The 24,079-nt window shown below is 40.9% G+C and overlaps 2 protein-coding genes across 2 annotated transcripts in view; one reads left to right on the top strand and one right to left on the bottom strand.

Moving 5' to 3' along the window:
* Positions 1 to 24,079, top strand: part of ZRANB3 (zinc finger RANBP2-type containing 3) — a 296,350-nt gene that overhangs the window by 260,098 nt on the left and 12,173 nt on the right. Inside the window, exons 13-17 of the mRNA XM_080799794.1 lie at positions 8,372 to 8,759; positions 12,397 to 12,588; positions 17,204 to 17,295; positions 20,402 to 20,503; positions 21,675 to 21,817. Of these exons, the coding sequence (XP_080655920.1) occupies positions 8,372 to 8,759; positions 12,397 to 12,588; positions 17,204 to 17,295; positions 20,402 to 20,503; positions 21,675 to 21,817 (917 nt within the window). The remainder of the gene's footprint in view (positions 1 to 8,371; positions 8,760 to 12,396; positions 12,589 to 17,203; positions 17,296 to 20,401; positions 20,504 to 21,674; positions 21,818 to 24,079) is intronic.
* Positions 13,035 to 22,490, bottom strand: LOC308340548 (glyceraldehyde-3-phosphate dehydrogenase-like). The gene is made up of 4 exons (XM_080799795.1): positions 22,358 to 22,490; positions 20,589 to 20,723; positions 15,666 to 15,846; positions 13,035 to 14,238 (listed from the first exon to the last, which is right to left on the bottom strand). Exons 3-4 carry the CDS (start codon positions 15,741 to 15,743, stop codon positions 13,237 to 13,239), a joined length of 1,080 nt encoding a protein of 359 aa, XP_080655921.1. The 5' UTR covers positions 15,744 to 15,846; positions 20,589 to 20,723; positions 22,358 to 22,490; the 3' UTR covers positions 13,035 to 13,236.

The following is a 24,079-nucleotide window of genomic DNA, read 5'->3' as shown; positions in this document are numbered from 1 at the left end:
GGGAGAAGTGAGCTCCCTGCTGAGCAGGGAGCCCGATGCAGAGCTTGATCCCAGGACCCTAGGATCATGACCTGAGCCGAAGGCAGACACTCAACTGACTGAGCCACCCAGGCATCCCTGATGTCATCTTTAAAAATAAATAATAACTTTTCTTTTTACTGCTGTGTTTTTTTAAAACCAGTGTTGCTTTGTATTGTGTGCTTTGTTTTCTTTATGGCCACAGAGGAAAACATATTGTGCCTAAGAGAGGATCACTGTCAAAATTTTATTTAACTACATGAGAATGGATCATTTTATAAAGTCTGAAAAAGTCCCCTTTTAGGAGAACTGAAATTCATTTTACTTAGATGATTAAGATGGTACTTTTGTCATTCTGTATCCTCTGGCTTGTTTACAAATATTAGTAAAGGCTCTTTAGTTCCAGTTCCGGGCATCATTCATCTGCCGTTCACCCATTTGTATCACAGCGGTTTTGTTCATTCTTTTAAGAATGGAGACAGATGACATGAGACAGTAATGATTCCTACCAGAGCTGCCCTTTGATCAAAGTCTATGAGACCCGACATCGGTGCTTTTGGTGGTGGTGTGTGCCGTGCAGGAATAGCACCAGGCTTTGAAGTGCTTTCTTGTTTTTCATGAGTTTTACGAGATTTCCTTTTCCTCTCCTTCAGTTCTAATAACTGACTTTTAATCCTGTCATCATGGCCAAGAAATTTGTCTCTAAAGAACAGTAATTTACCATGGTGCAAAACAGAGCAACTATATTAGGTCCCTGAACCTTACAGATAAAAAACACACGTTTTGCCACCTTAAGCATTTTGTAGTTTTTATTCCCTGCACTTCTCACTGAAACCAGTATTTTTTCTTTTGTTTTTCAAAAGCAATATTGAACAAAAGTCAGGAACACAATAACCGAGTGTCAGCTAAATAACTGAAGAAAGGAGTATCTTCTATTTTCCACATCTTACGACATGGGCATGTTGACTTAACTATATTTTTCCCAAAGCCTTGTGATAAAAATTACTATAAGCTTAGATCATTCCTCCTACTTACAAACACCTACATTTAAGTTCTTTATTTATCACATGTTAAAGGGGTCACTTAATATAGTTCTTTCTTTACAAGGATAGTCATGATGAGTTAGGATCTTTGTCAATAATTTGCTAGTAAATCTCTTCTAAATGCAAGAATGAAGCCATGAAAGAATAAAAAAAAACTTTTTGGCTTAATTGTGCTATTTAAGGAACAAAGCTGTCCTAGGCCATAAAAAATATTTTGTCTTCCTGTGTTCCTGCTTATCTTTACCTCTGAGAAATGCTGATAACATTAATAAGGTCGGTAATTTTCCTAATACAGACCTGCCAGAACAGGATGGGTACTGAGTATTTAACTATCAGTGTGGCTATTGTAACCTGAGGATTCTGGTCTCTTCTGGTAAGACCAATAAAGCTTGCTCCTATAGGGAGTCTTGTTATTAATAAACCTAATATTTTTAGAAAATATGTTTTTTTAAGAAGCATTTTGTTTAGTTATTTCTTACTGCCTTTCTCAGTAGGCCCACATTTACTTTATAAAAGATTAATTTAAAAAGGACAAAACAAAAGTAATTAGAAGCATCTTACAGATGATAGAAGTTTTGCATTCACTTTTAGTGTCTGTGCCTACAGATCTTGTTAAAGATCACTTCCTTCTTTCGTTAATCAGACATAGCCCAAGAACCTGCTGGGGTCTCCATGAGGAGCTGATGGTCACATGTCCCTGTCTCAAAACATCAAGGATAGTGTGTATTGTTTCCAGCTGACCAGCGTGATGGTACAGCAGTGAGTCCTGTCAGCACAGCATTCTCTGCCCTAACTTGCCCCCCTCACACCTCCTGCGCTCACCTCTGCTCACTCACCTCCTCAGTAGCTTTCTTCCCTCCAGCCAGCCGGGCACTCCCATGTCATTTTAGTTACCATGACAGACAGAGGAGCTGAGTGAGCCTGTTTTGTGCCTGCACAGAAGTTACTTTGTTTTGGTATTACTCCATTTTTTGAAAAATTACTGTTTGAGAACAGCTAGAGGGATTCTCCTTAAGTGTTTAGGGAATTTCTTTCTTTGTTATCTCCTTAAAAAGAGTTAGTTTACCGCTCCTATGTACGCTCACATAGGAACTTTCAATCTGTCTTGCAGGCAGTGAAGGGAAGAAACGGAGCTCCTCAAACCACAGGCTCACGTTCAGCTAGTTTATTTTAGTCCAGTGGCTCTTAACCTTTGTTGGTCCTGAATCCCTCTGAGACCATGGAGAGGGGAAAGCTCTCCAAAAATGTACGTACGATACAGACAACATTTTATAGACCATCTCAGGAGTTTCTCAGGCCCACAGTTAATCAGGCCATCCTAGATCTTGTGAGAGGCCCACGGTTCCCACGTTAAGAACACCTGCAGTCCAGTAAACCTGCAGCCCTTCTCTGTTCCAGCCAACATGGATGATTATCGTGAGGATGTGTCAGAGAGATTTTCCCACCTGTGTTTATCACTCCTAGCTGCCAAGTAGCAAAGAAACCGCATCAACCACCCTCCTGCCTGATTGCTCAGAGGCTACACTCAGAAAACGTAACTGTTAACATAGATAAGGCTTGTAACTGATTATCCCAGAGGAGGCCTTCATTTCTGTTGGGCCTTACCGCTTCTGGCAGCCTCATGGCCACAGTGCTAAGTTCACTACCTATAGACACATTCACCATTGTTCATTGTAGCCGTCATAACATTAACTAAAGTCATTGCTACTAATTAATCTTGCCCTCTCATTTTTCTAAAATTATACTCTAAGTGGATCCTTTGGTTCCGAAAATTATGTAAAATGATTCCCTTTACACCCACACACTCCTTTTCTGGGTTTTACGCACTCAAGTCTCAATTTATTATAACCCAAGAAGCTGAGGTTTCAAAATAACACCTATACTGCTTACTCCCGAGTATAAGTTAGCCCTCATAGCGGCAGAGGTAGCCATCAGTTTCTGATTACTGTCAGTCACTGCTAACCTTTCTGTGACTTGCCTCTGGCACATAACGAGAATTTCTCACATGTTAATTTCTAAAATTAGTCATTACTTAAATAGTGAAAGATGTTCTTTTAAAAACAGCTTAATTAAATATCTTAATTAAAGAGATCAACTGTAAAAGCTGATACTTTAAGGCCCTGAGAATTCTTTTTTTTTTTTTTTTTTGGAAAGATTTCTTAGGTTTTTGTTTTGTGTTGGGAGGGTTGCTTTTTTATAAACAAATCTAAAAGTATTTTGTTTTGTTTTTTTGGTGGGAATATGGAGAGATTAAAATGTTTTTACAGAAATAAATTCCTTACCAGTAGAATGGGATAGAAGAGTCTGATACTATCTAAACATTACTTCATGTGGGCGCCTGGGTGGCTCAGTGGGTTAAGCCGCTGCCTTCGGCTCAGGTCATGATCTCAGGGTCCTGGGATCGAGTCCCGCATCGGGCTCTCTGCTCAGCGGGGAGCCTGCTTCCCTCTCTCCCTCTCTCTCTGCCTGCCTCTCTGTCTACTGTGATCTCTCTCTGTCAAATAAATAAATAAAAAATCTTAAAAAAAAAAAAAAAAAAAGAAATTCTCTGTTAAAAAAAAAAATAAATAAATAAACATTACTTCATGTAAGTGACAGTGGCCTGTTATTATATATTTTATTCATTTTATTTTTTGTGTTTTCTGTTTCCTATTTTTTATATTTTATTTATTTATTTAAATGTTTTATTTGCTCTTTTGAAATGGTACCTGGCTGGCCTAGTCGGTGGAGTGGGCAACCCTTGATCTCAGGGTTGGGGGTTCCAGCCCCATGTCAGGAATAGAGATTGCTTAGAAATAAAATCTTTAAAAAAATGTATTTCATAATATGTCTAGGAAGAGAGCCAGTTGAGAGAGGGGGTAAGGCAATAAATTGAAAAGAATCATATTAAGTCAAAGCCTCCTTAATTAATGATAGAATCCTTAGCACCCTTCTCCTAATCAGCTCCTGGTTTACTGGTAGCCAGCACTGTACCCTTCAGGCAGGAAATTGAAGGACTCCTTTTCGGAGAACCAGACTGGACCACAAGAAGACTATGGAGACTGACAGGGTTTCCCTGACAGTCACTGGTGACCTCAGTGAAGTCCCCGACATGAAACTTGCCATCACATTTTATCCTTAATGCTTATTAAGTCTCATTCTTAAATATGAGTGGACAGTAAAGGCCTCCAGGCCTGGGGGAAAGCTTTCCACTTGAAAAGCAGAGACCAAAACAATCATGTAAGCCAAGAAAGAGATCAGAAGAAGCAGAGACAATCGAACAAACTGAAGAAGACTTTAAAAGAAAACCCCAAAACTATTACTAATGTCCATAGAGAAGTGAAAGAAAATACTGTGCCCATGAAACCAAAACAAGGAGAGGAAATTAGACAAGTGAAAGCTCTTAGGAATTGAACCTGTCATATCAGAAAATAGTAATTCAGCAAGGCTGGGAAAGAAGGTAATGAGGCACTCACAAAGAAAGAACGACAAATAGCAATCAGAAAGTGTGAGAAAAGTTGAAGAAAATCAAATGATCAATCCAGAAGCTTTTGCCTAATAGGAATTCCACAAAGAGAAGACAGAGAAAACAGGAAGAAAACACAATATAAGAAAATTTCCTAAAACTGAAGGACGTGGGTTTTTCTGTTTTAAAGTGCCCACCGAACACCTAATAAATGAGTGGAAAACCAAAACACATGCACACACCCAATAAAGCTACCACTCTCCTGATTTTTCTCCCTTTCTTACTGTTGTTTCTGTGTATCTTTCCTTAGTATCTCTTTCTCATTACACCCTTAATGCTGTTTCTGTGCTTTCTGTCTTTGACTTTGACCTTTTCTCACTACCTTCTCCCTTCATGTATCATGACATCAAGTCTGATATCTTTAACCACGTCTCTATGTTAGTGGTTCCCCGATGTGTGAATCTAGTTGTTTTTTTCTCTTGAACTCCAGACCTGCTTCCTGGACTCTCTACCCTGGTACCCAACAGTCCTCACAAGTGTGTAAAAGTGAACTTATTTCCTTACCTATTCTCTTTTTGTCTTTTCATGAGCCCAGTATTTTCCTGTATTCCCTATCACAGGAAAATATCATTTCTACAGTGTTGCAAGTCAGAAATATAGGATTTTAAGTATCACCCTGAGCCCCTCCATCTTCCTCACCTCTTGTAGTCAATCAGTACGTCCTTTTATTTTTTTATGTTTTTATTTTTTATTAAGTTCAACTAGCCAACATCATTAGTTTTTGATGTAGTGCTCAATGATTCATTAGTTGCTTATAACACCCAGTATGTCTTTTTAGATCTTCGTGGTGATAAGCCCTGTGTGTCCCACATTCCCAGGAAATCCTTCTGTTCTTTCATTCACATGTATGTAGGGACAAGCAGGGTCATTGGGTATTTGGGGAGGAAATCTGTAGCATGAAAAAGGAGAACAAAAATAAGCTGATAGAAGAATTAACCCTAAAGATAACATTTTAAAAACTCAAAGTAGTAGCCTCACATTTAAGATGCTACTGCAAATATAAATAAAATCAGACTACAGAAACAAAAAAGGAAATTTTAGATGTTGAAAATATGGCTGTCAAAATAATTCTGTAGTCAGGGTTGCGAGATAAATTAGAGAGAAACTCTTAAGAATTTAGAGAGTAAAAAGACAAAAAGAAGGAAAATATGACAATAAGAGATAGGACATTATGTCTAGTTCAACATTCTGCTAACAGTAATTCCACAAAAAAAGAAAAGAAAGAGGAAGAAGCTATCAAAGAATAGTGGAAATTTCCAAGAGCTAAAGCTACTGAGTGCCGTTCAAAATTAAGGTATCCTGGGTGCTGAGCAGAAGGCAGATAGATATAAATGACACAGATACAGAAATATAGATTATTGTGAAATTGTAGAGCACCAGGGATAGAGACAAGGTCTTAAAAGCCTCTAAAACAAAGGGAAAGAGCAACCTATGAGGGAACATCATCAGCATCGTCCGGTGTTGGAAGAAGCAGGGCAATGTCTTTAAGGACTTGAAACGAATTGCATGCCCAGCGAAACTACTAAGGGTTAGAAACAAAATCAGTTCATTTCCAGACATGCAAGGACTCAGAAGGTCATGCTTTAATTAGAAATAGTTGATGGGATTTGTTCACGTTTTCTGAACATTTGCTACTATTTTCAAAATCCTGAAAGCCCTCTTGGCCATTCTATTATATGGAATAGAACATTTTCTTTAAATATTTAACTATCTTTTCTGCTTTGTTACTTTTTTAAATACCAAACTCTGTTAGTCTGCTAACCTCTCTGCTTTTCTTTACCCTTTTCTTAGAATTTCCCTTGTGCCTTGTTTTAAAAATCTTGTCTCATGGTTAATAATCTCCTTCTTTACATTTTTATCTAAATTCTGTTACTTCCATAACTAAGATAACTTTTTATAATACATGAGGTTGTATAAATAACAGCCACAGAAAACAGAAGCTGTACATTTTGGGGGGATGATTTTTTTCCTGTTACGTTTTAATTTTACCAATATGGAAACAGGCTAAATCTTCCTGCTTTCCTCCCTTGGTTTTTTTTTTTTTTTTAATTTAAAAATTTGTGATTATATTTGTAGACATATAATCATAAAGCTTGCTGTTTTAACCATTGTTAAGTGTACAGTTCAGTGTAATACTACTTAATATCACATTCACAGTGTTGTGCAATTGTCTCCACTATTTTCAAAACTTTCATCAACTCAGACAGACTCTGTGACCATTTAGCAATAACTACCCATCTCCCTTTCCCTCAGCCCCTGGTAACCACTAATCCTTCTCTCTCTATGGATTTGCTATATCTTGCTTTATTATGCACCACTGCTAAGAAGTGCAGATAAGATATGTACATAAAATATTTCTTTACAATATACTTTGCTATCATTATCTGTAGAGTCTGTCAGTGTTATCTATCGCTACATAACAAATTACCCCCAAATTTAGTGTCTTCACACAACAATACTCATATATTATTTCTTATGGTTTCTGTGGGTGAGGAATTCAACCAGGGTGTAATGGAGATGATGTGTCTCTGCTCCACAATGACTGGGGCCTTTGGTAGAAGACCCCAAGTCTGAGATCTGGAAACATCTCAAGGCTCATTCAGTGACGTGTCTGACAGTTGATGCTGTCCTGTAACCTAGGGACCTACCGGGAGTTGTCAACTCAAACAACCACACATGGTTTCTCCCTGTGACTTAGGCTTCCCCACAACATGGTGGTGAGGCTCCAAAGGCAAACAACCCAAGACAAAAAGAGGAAGAGATTCAGAATGCCAGCAACCAAGTGGAAGCCATGTAATCTTCAATGACCTAGCCTCAGGAGTCACACAGTGTCGTTTTCACTGCATTCTATTGATTGAGACAGTTAGAAAGATTCACCCAGGTTCAAAGGAGAGGAACACAGACCCCACCTCTAAATATAGCGTGTAGGTGTCACATTGTGAGAAGAGCATGTCAAATAGGATAAGAACTGGTGTGACCATCTTTGGAAATGCAGTGTGTATCCACCATGGTACCCCTAACAGGAATTCTCTAAAATTGACTCCTTATCTTCCTTCACTGCTAGCTAATCATGTGTGGAGATATCCCACTTTCTCTAATAAGGGAGTTGAGATTTACACATTGAAAAGAAAACAAAAAACACGAGATAATGATGGAGATTTTCTTAAAAAAGGGAAATATATTTCTTGAAAGCAAGATAATTATTAAGATGTGTCCTTTAAAGAAGCAGTTCTAATTAATCGCTTTAATGCTATTTGAAAAAATGCTCCCTAGTCAAGAAAACATTTTAATATGAAAAACATTGTTTATGAATGCTGTATTTATAGTTTGGGCATGAAACCATTTTTGTAGGTTCTTGGAATATTTAAATATTTAAATACACAATTTTCCTTTCCCTGACATACCTCTAGAGCAGATAGTTGATGAAGTATAATTTCATTACATAAATTCTGTAGCCACATTACCTAACATCTCTAAAGCTTTAGTGTCCTCACGTAAAATATAGGAAGAAAACTAGTACCTGTCTCACAGAGCTGGCATGAAGATTAAATGAGTTAATATATGTAAAGTGCTTGGCACACTGTAAGTGCTAAAAAAAAAAAAAAAGACACAGGAAGTATATAGATGTGTTAATGATATTCTGCATATATGTATATATGAAGAGTCATAGCATAATTGAATTCATTTCCAACAAGGTATTCAAAAGATAAAGGAATATGGTTACTGAAAATAGTTGGTTAATCTGTTTCATTTAGGAAGAACATATTAGATGGCTTTTTAATTTGGTAACTGTTTTTTTTCCTAGTTTGAAAAAGAAAAGCAGCATGATATTCGATCATTCTTTTTACTAAAACCTAAGAAAAGACAGTTGGTGACCTCCTGCAATGAATCAGGAATATTCGAAGAGAAAAATACTGTCGTGCCAGCAGACCCTGGAGAAAGAGCCACAAGACATATCATTGATTATGAAAGCAATGTTGAACCTGAAGCTAAAAGATTGAAGTTGGTCACCACCAGTAACCACTGCAGTGCCCCAGAGGAGAAACCATCCTGGCCCAGACAAACCACGGCCCTAGCCCAGGCAGCCAGCCCACCCTTTCCTGGAAAGGGCTGGCAGTGTGGTTTCTGCACCTATATCAATAACTCGGTGTTACCTTATTGTGAAATGTGTGAGAATCCTCCAGGCAGAGCTGGTGAGTACATGGAGCGTGGCCCCTGGGAGGGGGCCGGCAGTATCATCTTTACATGGCCTGTGTTTTTAGAGGCAACTGCTGTTAGCACGGGTTAGTGGGACTCAACACTGACTTTAGCTGTTAAGCTAGAGTAAGAACTTTACATAGTGAAGACTGAATTTATCCCCCGGTGGAATGTGGAAAGCTCCCAGTTCTGTCAAGAATGTATATCCCTGAGCGTCTGTGACATGGCATTAATTTGGCACAAATGGACATTTCTCATTAATGCCAGCAGGATGTGAATTCAGTGGGCAGGAATAGAAGCTCTGTTGCTATGGCAGCAAATATGCCTTATAGTCATAGACCTGCTGTTTTCTTTCTCCTGTAGATAATACTTGTTTTTAAAGAAATTATAGATTATTTTTGTTTAAATAGCAAAATAATCTAGTATAGCTTCTTTGCCTAGTAAAATATACATTGTGTCCTGTTTCTTGCATGACAAATCCTAAAAATTCCTCTGTAGATCTTTGAAGAACCAAATTGGTATCTGTTTTCTGAGTTTATTCTTTTCCAAAACTTGCTATTTTAAAAGTAAAAATTATAAACATACCTCAGAGTATGTTTTTATAGCATGGTATTATTCTAATGTTTTGTTTTTGAAATGATTATTAATACTGAGGTTGTCTTAAGAAAAAAGATCATTAGTATTTCTTTTGTTTCCAGTTTTAGAGACTATTTTCATGGCAACTCAGAAGGCCAAGTTGACAGTTTGGGAAGCTGGAAGAAATCACTTTATTTTATCAGTTGTAATAATTGTACACGTCTCCTTTCCCGTCATTAGAGAAGTGGCATTAACAGAGTCTGCTAAGATAAAGGCTCTGCTTGCGGTTCCTTCCTGTCTTTCTTGTTCTCCTGTGTCTTAGTTTTAATCTGAAAGAAAATGTAATCAGTAGCTCAGTCTTTCCTCTTTCAATTCTGGGTGTTCCTACAAAAATGACAAGTCTGCCATCTGGGTGGTTATATTTGTAACGTGGACACCTGTTGTCTGTGAACTAAATTGGAACCACAAGCTTATCCCATATAATATCTCAGAATTTGCATTATCTCATTCAATTTCCAACTACTCCAGGTCATAAAAATAAAGTATCTCATGACTACAGGATAATGCCAGTTCACATAGAAGTATAAGTTGAGTGATTTAGCAATGAAAATCATAGTTTAATAGGGTTTTATAGTTCTGATTTTTCTTTGTGATACCAAGAACAGCAAAAATTTCTAGAACCCTGATTTCATAAGCAAACTCTCAAGCAACCTAAAGAAAAGTGAAACTTTTTTTGTGACTTTGAAAGTCTGATTTAACAGAAATATATATATGTAATAGTGATACTACTATATACAAAAGGTTATATTTATTAGGTTAATATTATTGTACTTGGCATAATGATTTCCAACCCTGATTTGGGATGTAACCCCAAAAGTATTGAAAAACAGAATTCATTCTAATTCATCCAAAAATTTTAATCAGCGTTTGCCATACAATACTTTGAGGAAATGGAATCCAGAAAACTAAAGGAGAAGGGTGCCGGGTGGCTCAGTCAGTTAAGCGGCTGCCTTCGGCTCAGGTCATGATCACAGGGTTCTGGGATCAAGCCCCACATGGGGCTCTCTGCTCAGCAGGGAGTCTGCTTCTCCTTCTTCCTCTGCCTGCCACTCCCCATGCCCGTATGCTCATGCGTGCGCTCTCTCTCTCTCCCTCAAATAAATAAATAAAATCTTTAAAAACAACAACCAAAAAAAAGGAGCAATATTAGGAAATTACACTCCTGGGGCGCCTGGGTGGCTCAGTGGGTTAAAGCTGCTGCCTTCGGCTCAGGTCATGATCCCAGAGTCCTGGGATCGAGCCCCGCATCGGTCTCTCTGCTCAGCAGGGAGCCTGCTTCCCTTCCTTTCTCTCTCTGCCTGCCTCTCTGCCTACTTGTGATCTCTGTCTGTCAAATAAATAAATAAAATCTTTAAAAAAAAAAAAAAGAAATTACACTCCTATAAAGTTGTTTTTTTTTTTTAAGATTTTTATTTATTCATTTGTCAGAGAGAGTGAGCACAGGCAGACAGAGAGGCAGGCAGAGGCAGAGGGAGAAGCAGGCTCACCGCTGAGCAAGGAGCCCGATGCGGGACTCGATCCCAAGACCCTGGGATCATGACCTGAGCCGAAGGCAGCTGCCTGACCAACTGAGCCACCCAGGCGTCCCAACTATAAAGTTTGCTAATACAGTCTCCAGGACATTTAGTACATTTGGTACAATTTGGTATAGTATATATTGAACCCTAATATTTGTCAATAGGTAACCCTTACCTTGTGCTTTGTTTTTTTGTTGTTGTTTTGTATCTCTGTGCCCAACATGGGGCTTGAACTCATGACTCTGAGAGGTCAAGTTGCTTGCTCTCCTGAGCAGCCAGGTGCCCTTCTTGTGCTTTGTTCCTAACATGCACGTAGCTCATACTTGCCATCTTACAGCTCACAGGCCCATATTTCTGTCACCTGCTTGAACCGCAGCTCGTGCATATGCCTCTGCCTCATCTGCCCTGCTCATGTGATGGGTGCCTCAAGGTGACCATGGCCTGCGGTGGAGTTCTTGATTCATCACCACATCTAACACCAAATCTTCTTTTCTCTCATCATGCATCCGTGATACTAGAAACCCAGGCAGCGTCCTTGATTCCTTTCTCTTCTCCCACACTTGATTTGTCAGGTTCTGCTAGCATAACTTCCAAAGTCTATCTCAATTCTGGCCATGTCATCTTTGTTGCTATCATCCTACTGGAAGTTACCATTTTCTCCCCCAGACGTCAGTGGCCTCGCAGCTAGCCTCCCTGTGGCCCTTCAGTACAAGCAGCCAGGGTGAGCTTTTAAAAACTCAGATGATTCCATTCCTTTATCTACAACCCTCAGTGGCTTCGTTTACATTTACAATCCAGTTTGAGAATACAGACCCTCGGGCTGGCCTTCTAGATTCCCGAACAGCCCTCAGCTCAAATGGAACTCAACCCAGAGCTTGGTCCTGTGGACCTTTGTTCCCCACCATCCCCTGATTACAAAACCTTGTTTTATTTTCTTGTTTTACTTCTCTTTTTCTTTATTCATTGGCCTTTATTCTCTTTCTCTGATGTATTTGTTTCCTTGGTGATTGTCTGTTTCTGATACTTACAATGGAAACTCTAGGAAGCAGGGATTTGTCTATCTCATTCCTCACTGCCTGTCCAGCACCTCATCATTTGCACATGGGGCATTTAGTGACTCCCAACAGGTGTTTGCAGAGAATGAATAAACACTGTTGACCATGTTTCCTTTTTTTTTTTTTTTAAGACTTTTATTTATTTGACAGAGAGAGCACAAGCAGAGAGAAGAGCAGGCAGAGGGAGAGGGAGAAGCAGGCTCCCCGCTGAGCAAGGAGCCCAGTGTAGGATTCCCATCCCAGGACCCTGGGATCATGACCTGAGCCGAAGGCAGCCACTTAACCGACTGAGCCACTCAGGCATCCCAACCAGGTTTCTTTTTATAAGACCTAGCTGTAACTTTTTAAAAACTGGCCTTAGAGTAAATAATGATTTTATCTAAATTTGTGTGTAAATTGTTTGATTTTTGTAATTCTACAAATAGACAGCTCTACCCAAGATAAAAATGAAAACGAGAAAGGTGATCCTGGTAAAGACACCTCCAAAAACGTTTGGACTAGTTCTGACTATGAAAAACAAGTCCTTGCACCCTCAGATCCTAACCAGTTGGCTGAGAGCAAGGAAGCAATATCAGAAATCAAGAGAGAAGACGCACTCACACCCCAGCCAGGCGATGGTAAGTCTGGTTTCCACTTCCAGTGTTCAGATACTAAGTATGCATGTAGATAGATAATACTGTGGATAGACTTGCAACTAGTACCCCATTCCAGGTTCCTTGTATTCTGATTTATATTAAACATACCAACCATTTGGAAGTACACACTGAAATACCAGATGGCTGGAAGAGCAGAGCTGTGGGCATTCAGACATGACGCAGCAGAACTGACACGTAGCTCTGCCCATGCTGCCCCCAGGCTGCTCACCCAGCCTCATGCAGGTTGGGCCCATCCAGGAGTGAGGGTGTGGTTTTGACACTTGGGAGGTTCTTTAGGACAAAATAGTAAGATTGGCATGTTAACAGCTACTTAACAGATCATTAATTGTTTGCACACGAATTTCTTTTAAATGGTTACAACTAATTGACCTAGTTTAAATTTAGGATTTGGGGTGGGTTTTTTTTTTGGCTGGGTACAGTATACTTTATTGATGGTACATGACAAGGTAGGGCTCCCCAAGCCCCTCCCCTTCTTCAGGGGGTCTGGGAAATAGTGGAGGTTGGGAGATTCTCAGTGTTTTGGGGGATAAGTTGGGGCAGGGATTCCCCAGCAGCTGAGGGCCTCTCTCTTCCTCTTGCTCTGGCTGGGGCTGGTGGTCCAGGGGGCTCTTACTCCTTGGAGGCCATGTGGACCATAAGGTCAACCACCTGGTTGCTGTAGCCAAATTCATTGTCATACCAGGAAATGAGCTTGACAAAGTGGCCATTGAGAGCAATGCCAGCCCCAGCATCAAAGGTAGAGGACTGGGTGTCACTGTTGAAGTCGCAGGAGACAACCTGGTCCTCAGTGTACCCCAGGATGCCCTTGAGGGGGCCCTCTGATGCCTGCTTCACCACCTTCTTGATGTCATCATATTTGGCAGCTTTCTCCAGGCGGCAGGTCAGATCCACGACAGACACGTTGGGGGTGGGGACACGGAAGGTCATGCCAGTGAGCTTCCCATTCAGCTCAGGGATGACCTTGCCTACAGCCTTGGCCGCACCCGTGGAAGCAGGGATGATGTTCTGGGCAGCCCCTCGGCCGTCACGCCACAGCTTTCCAGAGGGGCCGTCCACAGTCTTCTGGGTGGCAGTGATGGCATGGACGGTGGTCATGAGTCCCTCCACGATGCCGAAGTTGTCATGGATGACCTTGGCCAGAGGAGCCAAGCAGTTGGTGGTACAGGAGGCATTGCTGACAATCTTGAGGGAGTTGTCATACTTTTCATGGTTCACACCCATCACGAACATGGGGGCGTCAGCAGAAGGAGTGGAGATGATGACCCTCTTGGCCCCAGTGGACTCCACAACATACTCAGCACCAGCATCGCCCCATTTGATGTTGGCGGGATCTCGCTCCTGGAAGATGGAGATGGACTTCCCATTGATGACAAGTTTCCCATTCTCAGCCTTGACTGTGCTGTGAAATTTGCCGTGGGTAGAATCATACTGGAACATGTAGACCATGTAGTTGAGATCAATGTAAGGGTCATTGATGGCAACAATATCCACTTTGCCAGAGTTAAAAGCAGCCCTGGTGACCAGGCGCCCAATACAGCCAAATCCGTTCACTCCGACCTTCACCATCATGTCTCGGGCAAGGGCTGGCACTGCACCTGAAGATGTGGCTGTCTGTCGAACGGGGAAGAGCAGAGAGCCTGGGGTGGGTTTTTTTAAGAAAACATTCTTAAGGTGCATAATTTTAAGACTATAGGAATCATGACTGCACTTGGAGCCAAACATGTAGTGTTTGGGTTTATTTATTCTTTGGTTGATTCCATCCATTACTTCAAGCTGTGATGGTTGGTGCATACCCACCCATAGGTCACACATCACTGTTGTTATGTGTGGCCAGAGCTGGAGTTCATGAGTACTTCGGGGTTATTTTCTTTGTTTATCGGTTAGTGACCATAGTAACCCACAGACTGATGTTCTCATTATAACACCACCAAAACTGTTGGGATGGGACAGTTAAAGTTTTTCTTCTAAATCAGTTGCTATTAATATAATTCAGAGTTAGATTCATAGTTTTAAAATGAAATGTTCATTGAAGAATTTCTGAGCTGAGGGCATCCTCCTTTCTTTTTCCCTCAGCCTTCCTTCCCTCTAATGCCTCAAGGTCTTCTCAAATAATATCTTGGAATAGACCCTCTTTTAGATGTGTTAATTTTAACAGTCTTTAGGTATATGGTGTAGTCTCAGGTGGGGCTTTCCTTCCTCCTGCTCTGACAATCCTTCAAGTGCTGATGAAGCCCTTGTTGTAGGACAACATGTAGCTCACTGGACTGAACATCTGACTAAGAACAAACAACTTATGGGCCATGAGTCTCCTCATGTGTGGCAGGGAAATTCTGGTTGGATAGTTGGAAATTGGTTCCTTGATGAAGGCAGATGCTAGGTTTACTTAAACATACTTTTCAAAAATCTCTAGACCTTTAGAAATTCTGTTCTGCCAGTGAAATTTGCATTGGTCTCATCCACTCCAGACAACGCCATCTTTTTCCCCATACCTGCCCTCTCTTCCTTTCTTTGACTTTTCAGATCACTGGGCTGAGAATTCCATACAAGTGATATATTCACCTCTCCCCACTAACATGGATTTCCATGGAAAAAAAAACAGAAGGATGACAGAGGGGGCACACTATATGAAAATGTTTATTCTGTGCACATAAACTCTTCTAGAACTGCAGTGGCATGTGCTTTGCAGGGACTCTGGTTTTGTTCTAACTGGAATTCTAAGGGTCTGGAAGGATGGCTGTGTCTTCACAAGATGCATCATCTCTAGTTTCAAGCCATTAAATTATACTTCATAAAAACAATGGAAAGAGAAATATGTAGCTGCTAACTACCTAGAATATCAACTGATTTGGAATCAATCCTATAATGCTTTTTATCAGAGAATGACTTCTAATCTTTAAATATTAATGCATTAACTGTGGTTCTTCAAAAGATCTGAAGACGGACTGATTATATGATGCACTTATTGTATGTACATTAAGAAAGAAACTCTAAAAATTAAATGACTTAATTCCCGAATGAGATCCCAGACCAGGTCTTACCCTCTGTTGCTTTGATAGTTCTTTTATTGTCCTGGGGGATTCGGCAGTCCTTCTGCCCTCACTTGTTGTGTTTGGCATGTACTAGGCAGCCCTTCTGCACACCTCAGGATCCAGATGTGAGAGAGCTTCTCTGTCTGCAGGGATCTCCTTTCCTTGGGTTCCATGAAGCACTTGGTTATTCCTTTGCAAGAATATTAAAAATTTTTGATTATTCCTCCAATGATACATATTTACTTCTTTAATATCAAATTTATGCTCTCCTGCTTTATGTGCAAATTTTTTTGATATGCATGTTGACTTTTTATTTCAATACCAAATCATAGTGAAACATTTTGAAGACATTTTAGAGGTAATTAAATTCAACTCATGTAGTAACAAGCAACACATTTGACTCAAGTGTGGTATTGAAGTATTGTACAATGGTATTGTAGTTGTGATTAAGCTCATGTGTGCTCAGGCAATGACAACCACTTCACAACTGCCACCTGGCCAACAGTGATTATAAAATGGCATGATTATTGGCTGTACAACATGCCAATTTTCGAGATGTTAAAGCATGGAAAAAACTGACATTTTTGAACTTATGAAATATGGGAATAGTCCCAAACTTGTAAAATGATCAGTGGCTTGATTAGAAAAATTAAAATATGATAAGGTTGCCAAGTAGAGTGAAAAATCATAGACTTCTAGATCTAGGGGAACACATTAAAAGGTCACTGAAGAAAAAATAAAAAATAATGATAATGATGAAAGTCATTTAGGAACTGTGGCAGAGGTTAAGGGCACAGGCTCTGTAGCCACATTACTGGTCTGAAGTCCTCTTACTGGTGGTGTGACCTTGGGCAAGTTAATATGCCTCAGTTTTCTCCTCTGTAAAATGCACTACTTATTTCTGAGAGCTGTTAATGTATGTACTGAGAAAAGTGCCTGGCACATTGTAAGTACTTGATAAGAGTTAACCATAATTATTATTTAGATCCACTGTGATAACCCTCTCTCTCTCCATATATATTGGTCAGTGAGACAAACAAGTGGTAAATAAGATTATCAGAAAAAAAGCTTGTCCACATATCCCCTTTGGTGAATGTGGAGCATCAGGTCGTAGGGAATCTGGCATTTAAGTGGCCTTTCACAGGCTGGATTGCTGCTGGTAACCAAAATGGTGCTCCTGCTGTCCCAACTTAAAACCACTCTCAGAGAAGCCCAGATTCTAGACTCCTTTAAGCCACTAACAACTCTTAGTGGCAGGAAATTCTCTCTCATACCTAACTCATATCTTTTCAGCTAATTCTGAATTTATTTCTCTCTTGTAGGGTCATTAGCAAAAGTGCAAAGCAACTGGTTTCTATATAAGCCAGTGTGGTCTTAGGTGGCCTGCCATCACAGTTTTATTTTAAGTGCAGACATGTGTTCTTTGTCAAATATGGTGATACATTTTATATAGCTCTTTCATCATTCTAACCCATAGAAAATTGAAATAAGCTATTTTGGTTAGAGGAGAGGTAATCCTTCAGGTCCTTTTTTATCTTCTTAATTAGAACAGTTGAAGAGTTCAGACAACTTGCCAGTGTATGAAACCTTAATGTTCTGTGCAAGTAAGAATACGGACCGGATTCACCTCTATACTAAGGTAAGCATTATGCAGATTCTGTACTTGAAACATACAAAAGACTTCTTTTTTTTCATGTTTCAGTGGAAATATTTAATTTCATTAACAATGAGATAGGTATCTGGTTCTTTTTCTTCTTAAGCTAATTCTAAAATTCCTTTGTTAAATCTAAAGACAATGAGAGGAGAAACAGCATATAGTAGTTAAGAGCACAGACTTCAGGGCCAAACTGCCTCAATTCACATCTGTTACCGAGTGTGGAATCTTGAACCTATTCCTTAAACTACTTTGTGCAGCGGTTTCCTCAACCGGAAAATGTGGAGAGAAGTTGTTGCAAGGCAAGGGTAACATGAACAAATTCCTGTAAATCGCTTAGCACTGTGGCTAGCCATAAGGAACTCTCAGTAAGAGCTCTAGTTGTCACACACACACACCTACACAATGGCATATTATGCAGCTGTAAAAAAAGAACAAGATCTTTCCACTTGCAACAACATGGATGGACAGGGAGGGTGTGATGATAAGTGAAATAACTCAGACAGAGAAAGAAAAATACCTCATGATTTCCCTTTTGTGTGGAATCTAAGAAAGCAAAACAAATGAACAAACAAAGCAGAAAAAGACCCCAAATCAAAGAACAAACTGGTGGTTGCCAGAGGGGACAGGGTGGGGAGGCAGCAAAATGGGTGAAGGGGATTGAAAGTTACAGGCTTCCGATTATGGAGTAAGTCACAGGGATGAAAGCGACAGCACAGGATGTACAGTTAATGATACTGTGATAGTGTTGTATGGTGACAGATGGCAGCTACACTTGTGTGAGCACAGCGTAATGTATAGACTTATCAAATCACCATGTCGTACACCTGAAACTTATGTAACATCTTGTCAACTTACTTCCAAAAAAAAGTTAGATCCTTCATGGATCATTTGTAGCAGCCACAGCACCATTGCAGAAGCCTGACTCTGCCCATCCACGTCGAATACATTCTAGGAAGCTTTAAAAATTTGATTGCTCAGTTGCATGCCATAGCCTAGGTTAGTGGTGCTCAAACTTTTTAGTCTCAGAAGCTCTTTGTACTTTCAAAATTTGTTGAGAACCCCAAGGAGCTTTTGTTCCTGTGGGTTATATCTGTGAGGAGAGTTGGCACTGTCTTACATTTTTTTAAAGATTTTTAAAAAATTTATTTATTCTAGAGGGACAGAGAGAGAGCATGGGGAGAAGCAGAGGGAAGGGGACAAGCATGCTCCACACTCAGCAGGAGCTTGACATGGCCTGGATCCCAGGACCCTGAGACCATGACCTGAGCTGAAATCAAGAGTTGGGTGCTTAACCAACTGAGCCACCCAGACACCCCTGCCTTGTTTTACAGTTAGCAATTTCTCTAGAGTTTTATTAGAAGACATTGGGATTCTCATATCTGTCTATCCCTGGAAAATCACTGTGCATCTGTGAGAGGATGAGGGTGAAAAGGGCAAATGTTGTCTTACTGTTATTATGAAAACACTTTTGCCTTTGTGGATCCCCTGAAGTGTTCTCAGGGCCCTGTGAGAATCTTTGGCCTAGGCAACCTAGTGTGAGTATTTGAGGAAAAACTTGCTGAGATGATGAATACTTCTGTTTGGTCTACAGTATCAAATTCCTAATCTTTATAGGTACTAATAATATAATATTTATAACTTCATACCTTCATGAGCCAGCCTACTGAAAGAACACCTTTTTCAAGATAACTTAGATTACAGGTTTTACACTAAACCAAATAGAAATATAGATAGATGGCAGGTCATGTTATAATCTCCATTGCCAATTAATAATTAGAAGGGATTGCTAGAAGATTAGGAGATGACTATGATCGTGAATGCCAGAAGCCCCACGCTGCTTCTCTCGTGGGACCACAGCCAAGAGAGAGACACCGAGAACGAAGCCAGGCAGTGAATGATGCTTCTCTTTAAGGCTTGGACCCCCGTCCCCAAGGCCTCCTCAGCTCCTCGAGGGGCAGGTCTGAGTGCCTGAGGCACCCTTACCTCCAGTGTGGGGAGAGCTCCAGGCCATGGTTCTCAGACTGCCATGTGAGAATAACAGAGAGCTGGTCCTCAGAGGGGACTGAACTTCAAGAAACCAAAAGGCAGACACCAGGCAGAGTACAACACAGAATTCAGAAGCCCTTAAACTTCTTACACTTTCTGTTCCGTACAGTGAAAGCTCTGCATCCTGGGTCATCTGATCAATGTTTCTACATTCGATCAAAGTTCCACCCTTCGGGTGGAGGGAGGAGAGAAACCGCAAAGTCCTGGTGTGACAGCTTCGCTGGCCCATCTTCTAGTTCCAGCACCCGGCCTGTGTCTCATGGGCCCCCTCACCTTCTTGACATCTCTCTTTTAATAGTCTCAGGTGCATTTTTATGAATAAGCTAAATACTTGCGTGTCCCTTTACCGTAAAATGTTACTCAATCTTCTAAACATGAGACACTAAGCAAAGGATACACGCACAGGTCTATTCACAGCTATAAACTGAGCTGAGGTAAATCCGAAGTAGGAATTGGGATAAAAACCCCTTAAAAGGAAGATCAGTAACAGCTGTTTAGCATCCTATGTTGTAGTAACAGTATCCCTCCAAAGAGCTATTCATGTTAGCCAGAATCCCAACTCTGATTCAGAGTTTAGAGTAACCATTACATGTCTAATCTTTGAATCAATATGTTAAGTGCTTTTCGTGTGTTTTTTCCAAAGTGATTGTGGAAGCTCTTTCTTTTGAGCTGAGGGAATTCCAGTATGGGTTCAGCTTTTGTTGATGCAATAGGTTTTCATATGCAGAGGTTTTTCTTCCCCTTTATAAAAGAAATACCCATATTTAAACCTCATGTTTAACTACAGCCCTCTACGTGGTACTGTTACCCTTAAGAGGGAGAGCAGTGGAGCATTCAGAGGGTCTGGGGAGCCTGTCCCCTCCCTTCGCCCAGCATCTGTGCAGGGCAGCTGTGTGGGTAGAACCTTGTTACAATGTGCTACCTTCATTTATCTGTTAGGAGACTGGGAATATTGTGCGGGAATATAATTCTTTACTTTTAAAATAATTAGTAGGGCCTACAGACCGGTTGGATTAATAATGCCTTCCTAATCTATAATCAGGATGGAAACCAGATGAACTGTAACTTCATTCCTTTGGATATAAAATTAGACCTTTGGGAAGACTTGCCTGCAACCTTTCGGCTGAAACAGAATCGCTCCTTGGTAAGACTAGTCCAATGCATTTGTTTTAAGTTAAAATCTGTTGAGTAATTTAAGACCATTTTGAGTTTAAGAAAAGCAAAGTTACCTCCTGGCCTGGTGCAGAGTCAAATCACTGGTCGCATTTTCATCAGTGCAGGCGCTGCCTGTGATTTACCTTGGTGCTGAGAATAAATGTGAGATCTGTTTCCTTGGTGAGTGATCACACCTAGGGTTGCTGTTTCTGTGGATAGAATTATCCTCACATCGTTTAATTTCTTTCACAGGATTAGCAACTGTGATATTTGTATCTGACACAATCTCATTTTATCTCTGACAGTTAAATTCTATCAATGACAAATTCTGAAAGCAGGGACGATGCCATGCCAGGGGACCCTGGCACCCTCAGAAGCACCAGCCCACAGCCGTAGGCCAACGACTTGCTTGGGAGGCCTTAAGCCTAACTGTGGCAGATTGATCCTCACTGCTAAGAAGGGCCAGTGCATGTGGGGCTGGCAGCATGCAGAGTACCACTTTTTATGAGAAAATAGTGATTACGTTTCTTGAAGTGGAAAGCAAACATTGCCCGTGGCTCAGTTGCACCCGTCAAGGAAGAGGTAGCAGTGAGCTATTTTCTCTGATATCATTGAATCCTGATTCTCAGATTCCCAGAAAATAGCCAGTTACGTACAATTGACTAATAATAAGAGCAACGCTGGTAAAAATGTCCCAGATGTATTGCTGGCTGTCTTCCTGTGAGAAGTCAGGTAGTCGGACAAAGCAGTTCTCAGATGTGGCGCTGAAGCCCGCCGCTGCTGTAAGACCCGCTCTCCCCAAGACCACTTTTGCCTGGGGCCCTGCTGGCTTTGTGCTTCTGACAGCCGGGCCTCTTTCCGTCTCGCTGAGCACATTGTTGCCATTGGTCCCCATGTGTGTTAAGGACATATGCTGGGTGTCCTGAAATGCACCTTTTGAGAGTCTTTGCGTTGAAAGAGACCTCTACAGAACTGGCCACAGGTATTTCACAATAGATGTGAAGATGCATCAAACTAAAGAAAGCCTGAAATTGTGGCATTTGGAAACCTATTTGGGGATATAATAAAACAGCAGTTTTCTGATGGGATAAGGGGCTTTACTTTCAAAGGGAGATGCTTGGTGCACTGGTAACTCTTTTCATTATCTCATGTTCTGCCAGATTTTGAGGTTTGTTCGAGAATGGAGTAGTCTAACTGCCATGAAGCAAAAGATTATCAGGAAAAGCGGGCAGCTCTTCTGTAGCCCACTTCTTGCTTTGGAAGAGATCATAAAGCAACAAACCAAACAAAATAGTACAAAAAGGTATGCATTGTCTCTCTTTTTTATTCTGTAATTCATTATTTGTCATGGTTATTTCTGCCCGGGGCATGGCACAGGGTTGGGGGGTGCGGTCTGAGACGTTTTATGTCATCGCTAATGAAATCCTGATGAATTAAGAGAAAATCATACATAAAATAACAGCTTGTTTTATAGCACCATAATTAGATATTTTGTGAATTTGATCAGATCTGCTGGAAAGATCAGGTTTTCTGGGTCTTGGTTACCATGAGTCCCCACTTATCAGGAGAGAGGCCAGAGTGACAGACGGTGTGACCTGTGACCTGCCAAAGCTGGGACACAGTTCACCGACAGGAAGACACGTCCCTGTTAGAAGAGCCACCGCCCTGTGCTCCTGTAGCGTGAATCTGGGTGCCATGCAGCAGGGGACCAGTTCTGCTTGTCACACCAGCACCCAGAGGGTAGCAGGGAACTAGTCTCATGCCAGAAGCAAAAGATCAAGTGTGTCCTGTCTGTGTTTTACCTTAATCATTATAGGTTTTTTCCTAATCCCTGTACACTTACTTTCCTTTCTTGGCTACACAGTCATCTCTGCCCTGCTCAGGCATATGCTGCGGGACCTCAGGCCCCCTTCTCTGTAGACTCTCCCCTCAGCAGGAAGCAGCGATGCACAGTCCTCTGTTCTGTTGCCCAGCTCCTGCGTGGGAAGAGATCCCAAAGTGCCAAACTGAACAGCCACGTGGCAGAACAAGCTCCTGTCACTCTTGCTGTCTGTACACACGAGTCATGTGTCTTCACCCAACCAGTTTACAGTCTCTAGCCTTGTCCATGCACACGGGTAAAAAGCATCCATCAATGATACGTGAGAAGATGAGGCTGATCATCCAGCTCGTATCCCTATACAGTGACAGATCCCTTCAGCTGTTGCAAAATGTGGCATATGGTATATTCATATGTGAGAAGAAGGAACGATACTTGTGATACATTATTAAGAGTAAAAATAAGTGTAAAAAAAAGGATGGAGATACAGATATATGTAATTGCTGTTATGACACAGAAAGTATCTAGAAGGGTACCCTAGAAACTCTTACTAGAGGTTTCTTTAAAACAGTAGCTCTCAGCTGAGGGCACTTTGACTCCCCCAGGGTGGCAATGTTAGGAGACATTTTAGTTTCTTATATTTAGGGGCTACAACTGGGGAACATGTAGTGGCTAGAGGCCTGGGATACTGCTGAAAATCCTACAGTGAACAGAACTGCACTCCCAAGCAATTATCTGTTTCAGAATGTCGATAGTGCCCCTAATGAGGGGTCTTGCTATAGACCATATAATAGAGAAGTCCTGGAGATAGTAGGGACTGTATACTTTAGGCCTGGATCGCAAACTCCTTTGACTAAAAGCAAAGCAGGAACCATAAATGAACACATGAGATCAAGTGTAAAACCAGAAAAGGTTGAGGTAGGGGGGAGAAGTATGACAAATTGGGAAACGCCTAACCCATCTGAAGTCATTCAAATTCAGGTTAAAAGTAAAATACTATATGAATCAATTAAAGCTCTTTGACTGGTTGGATTTGTCTACAAGCTGCCAGTTTGGGACTCACCTAAACTCTTCCATAGTGCTTAAATATTTTCCATGAATGCTTACTACTTTATATAAAAAAGACATTTAAAATATATGTGTGTGTTGATACATGTACACATACACACATGCACACACACACCCCTACACAGATACCCACCTGTGTGTAACAAAAAGCATGATGCCTGCCTATATGCTGTTCCTCTCGATTCTTCTTCCTGTTCCCTACATTTTCTCATTGTCATTACCACCGTCTTAGTTGCAGTATTGGTCTTCTCTTTGCATGACCTTAATTTCCTTCTTAACTAAATTTACAGCCCACTCCAGCCATTGCTAGGCTTGTTGCTTCCCCATCAGACATGGTCGAACACTTAGAGAACCACGCAAGAAAGCTGGCTGAGCAAGTGTAAAAGCAGAAGTTGTGAAACCAATGCAAACCCAAGTCAGGCACACGGCATTACCTATCAAACTTTATGGAGATGCTATATGAAAGCTAAGACCTGTGTCAAGCAGCAGAGTCATCAGTCGGACTTGTGTTTTCCAGAGCTTGCCCTACCAGCAGTTGCGAAATGAGATCAAAAGGGAGGACCTGAAGTAAGGAAGCAGGCTGCATTGGCTTTCTTTTACTGCCTTACATAACACATCACCACAAACTTAGCAGCTCAAAGCAACAGAAATGTATTCTCTCACAGTTCTGTATGTTAG

Source organism: Martes martes, assembly GCF_963455335.1.
Source record: "Martes martes genome assembly, chromosome: 3".
Lineage (NCBI taxonomy): Eukaryota > Metazoa > Chordata > Mammalia > Carnivora > Mustelidae > Martes > Martes martes.
This window is presented reverse-complemented; position numbering and strand designations above follow the sequence as displayed.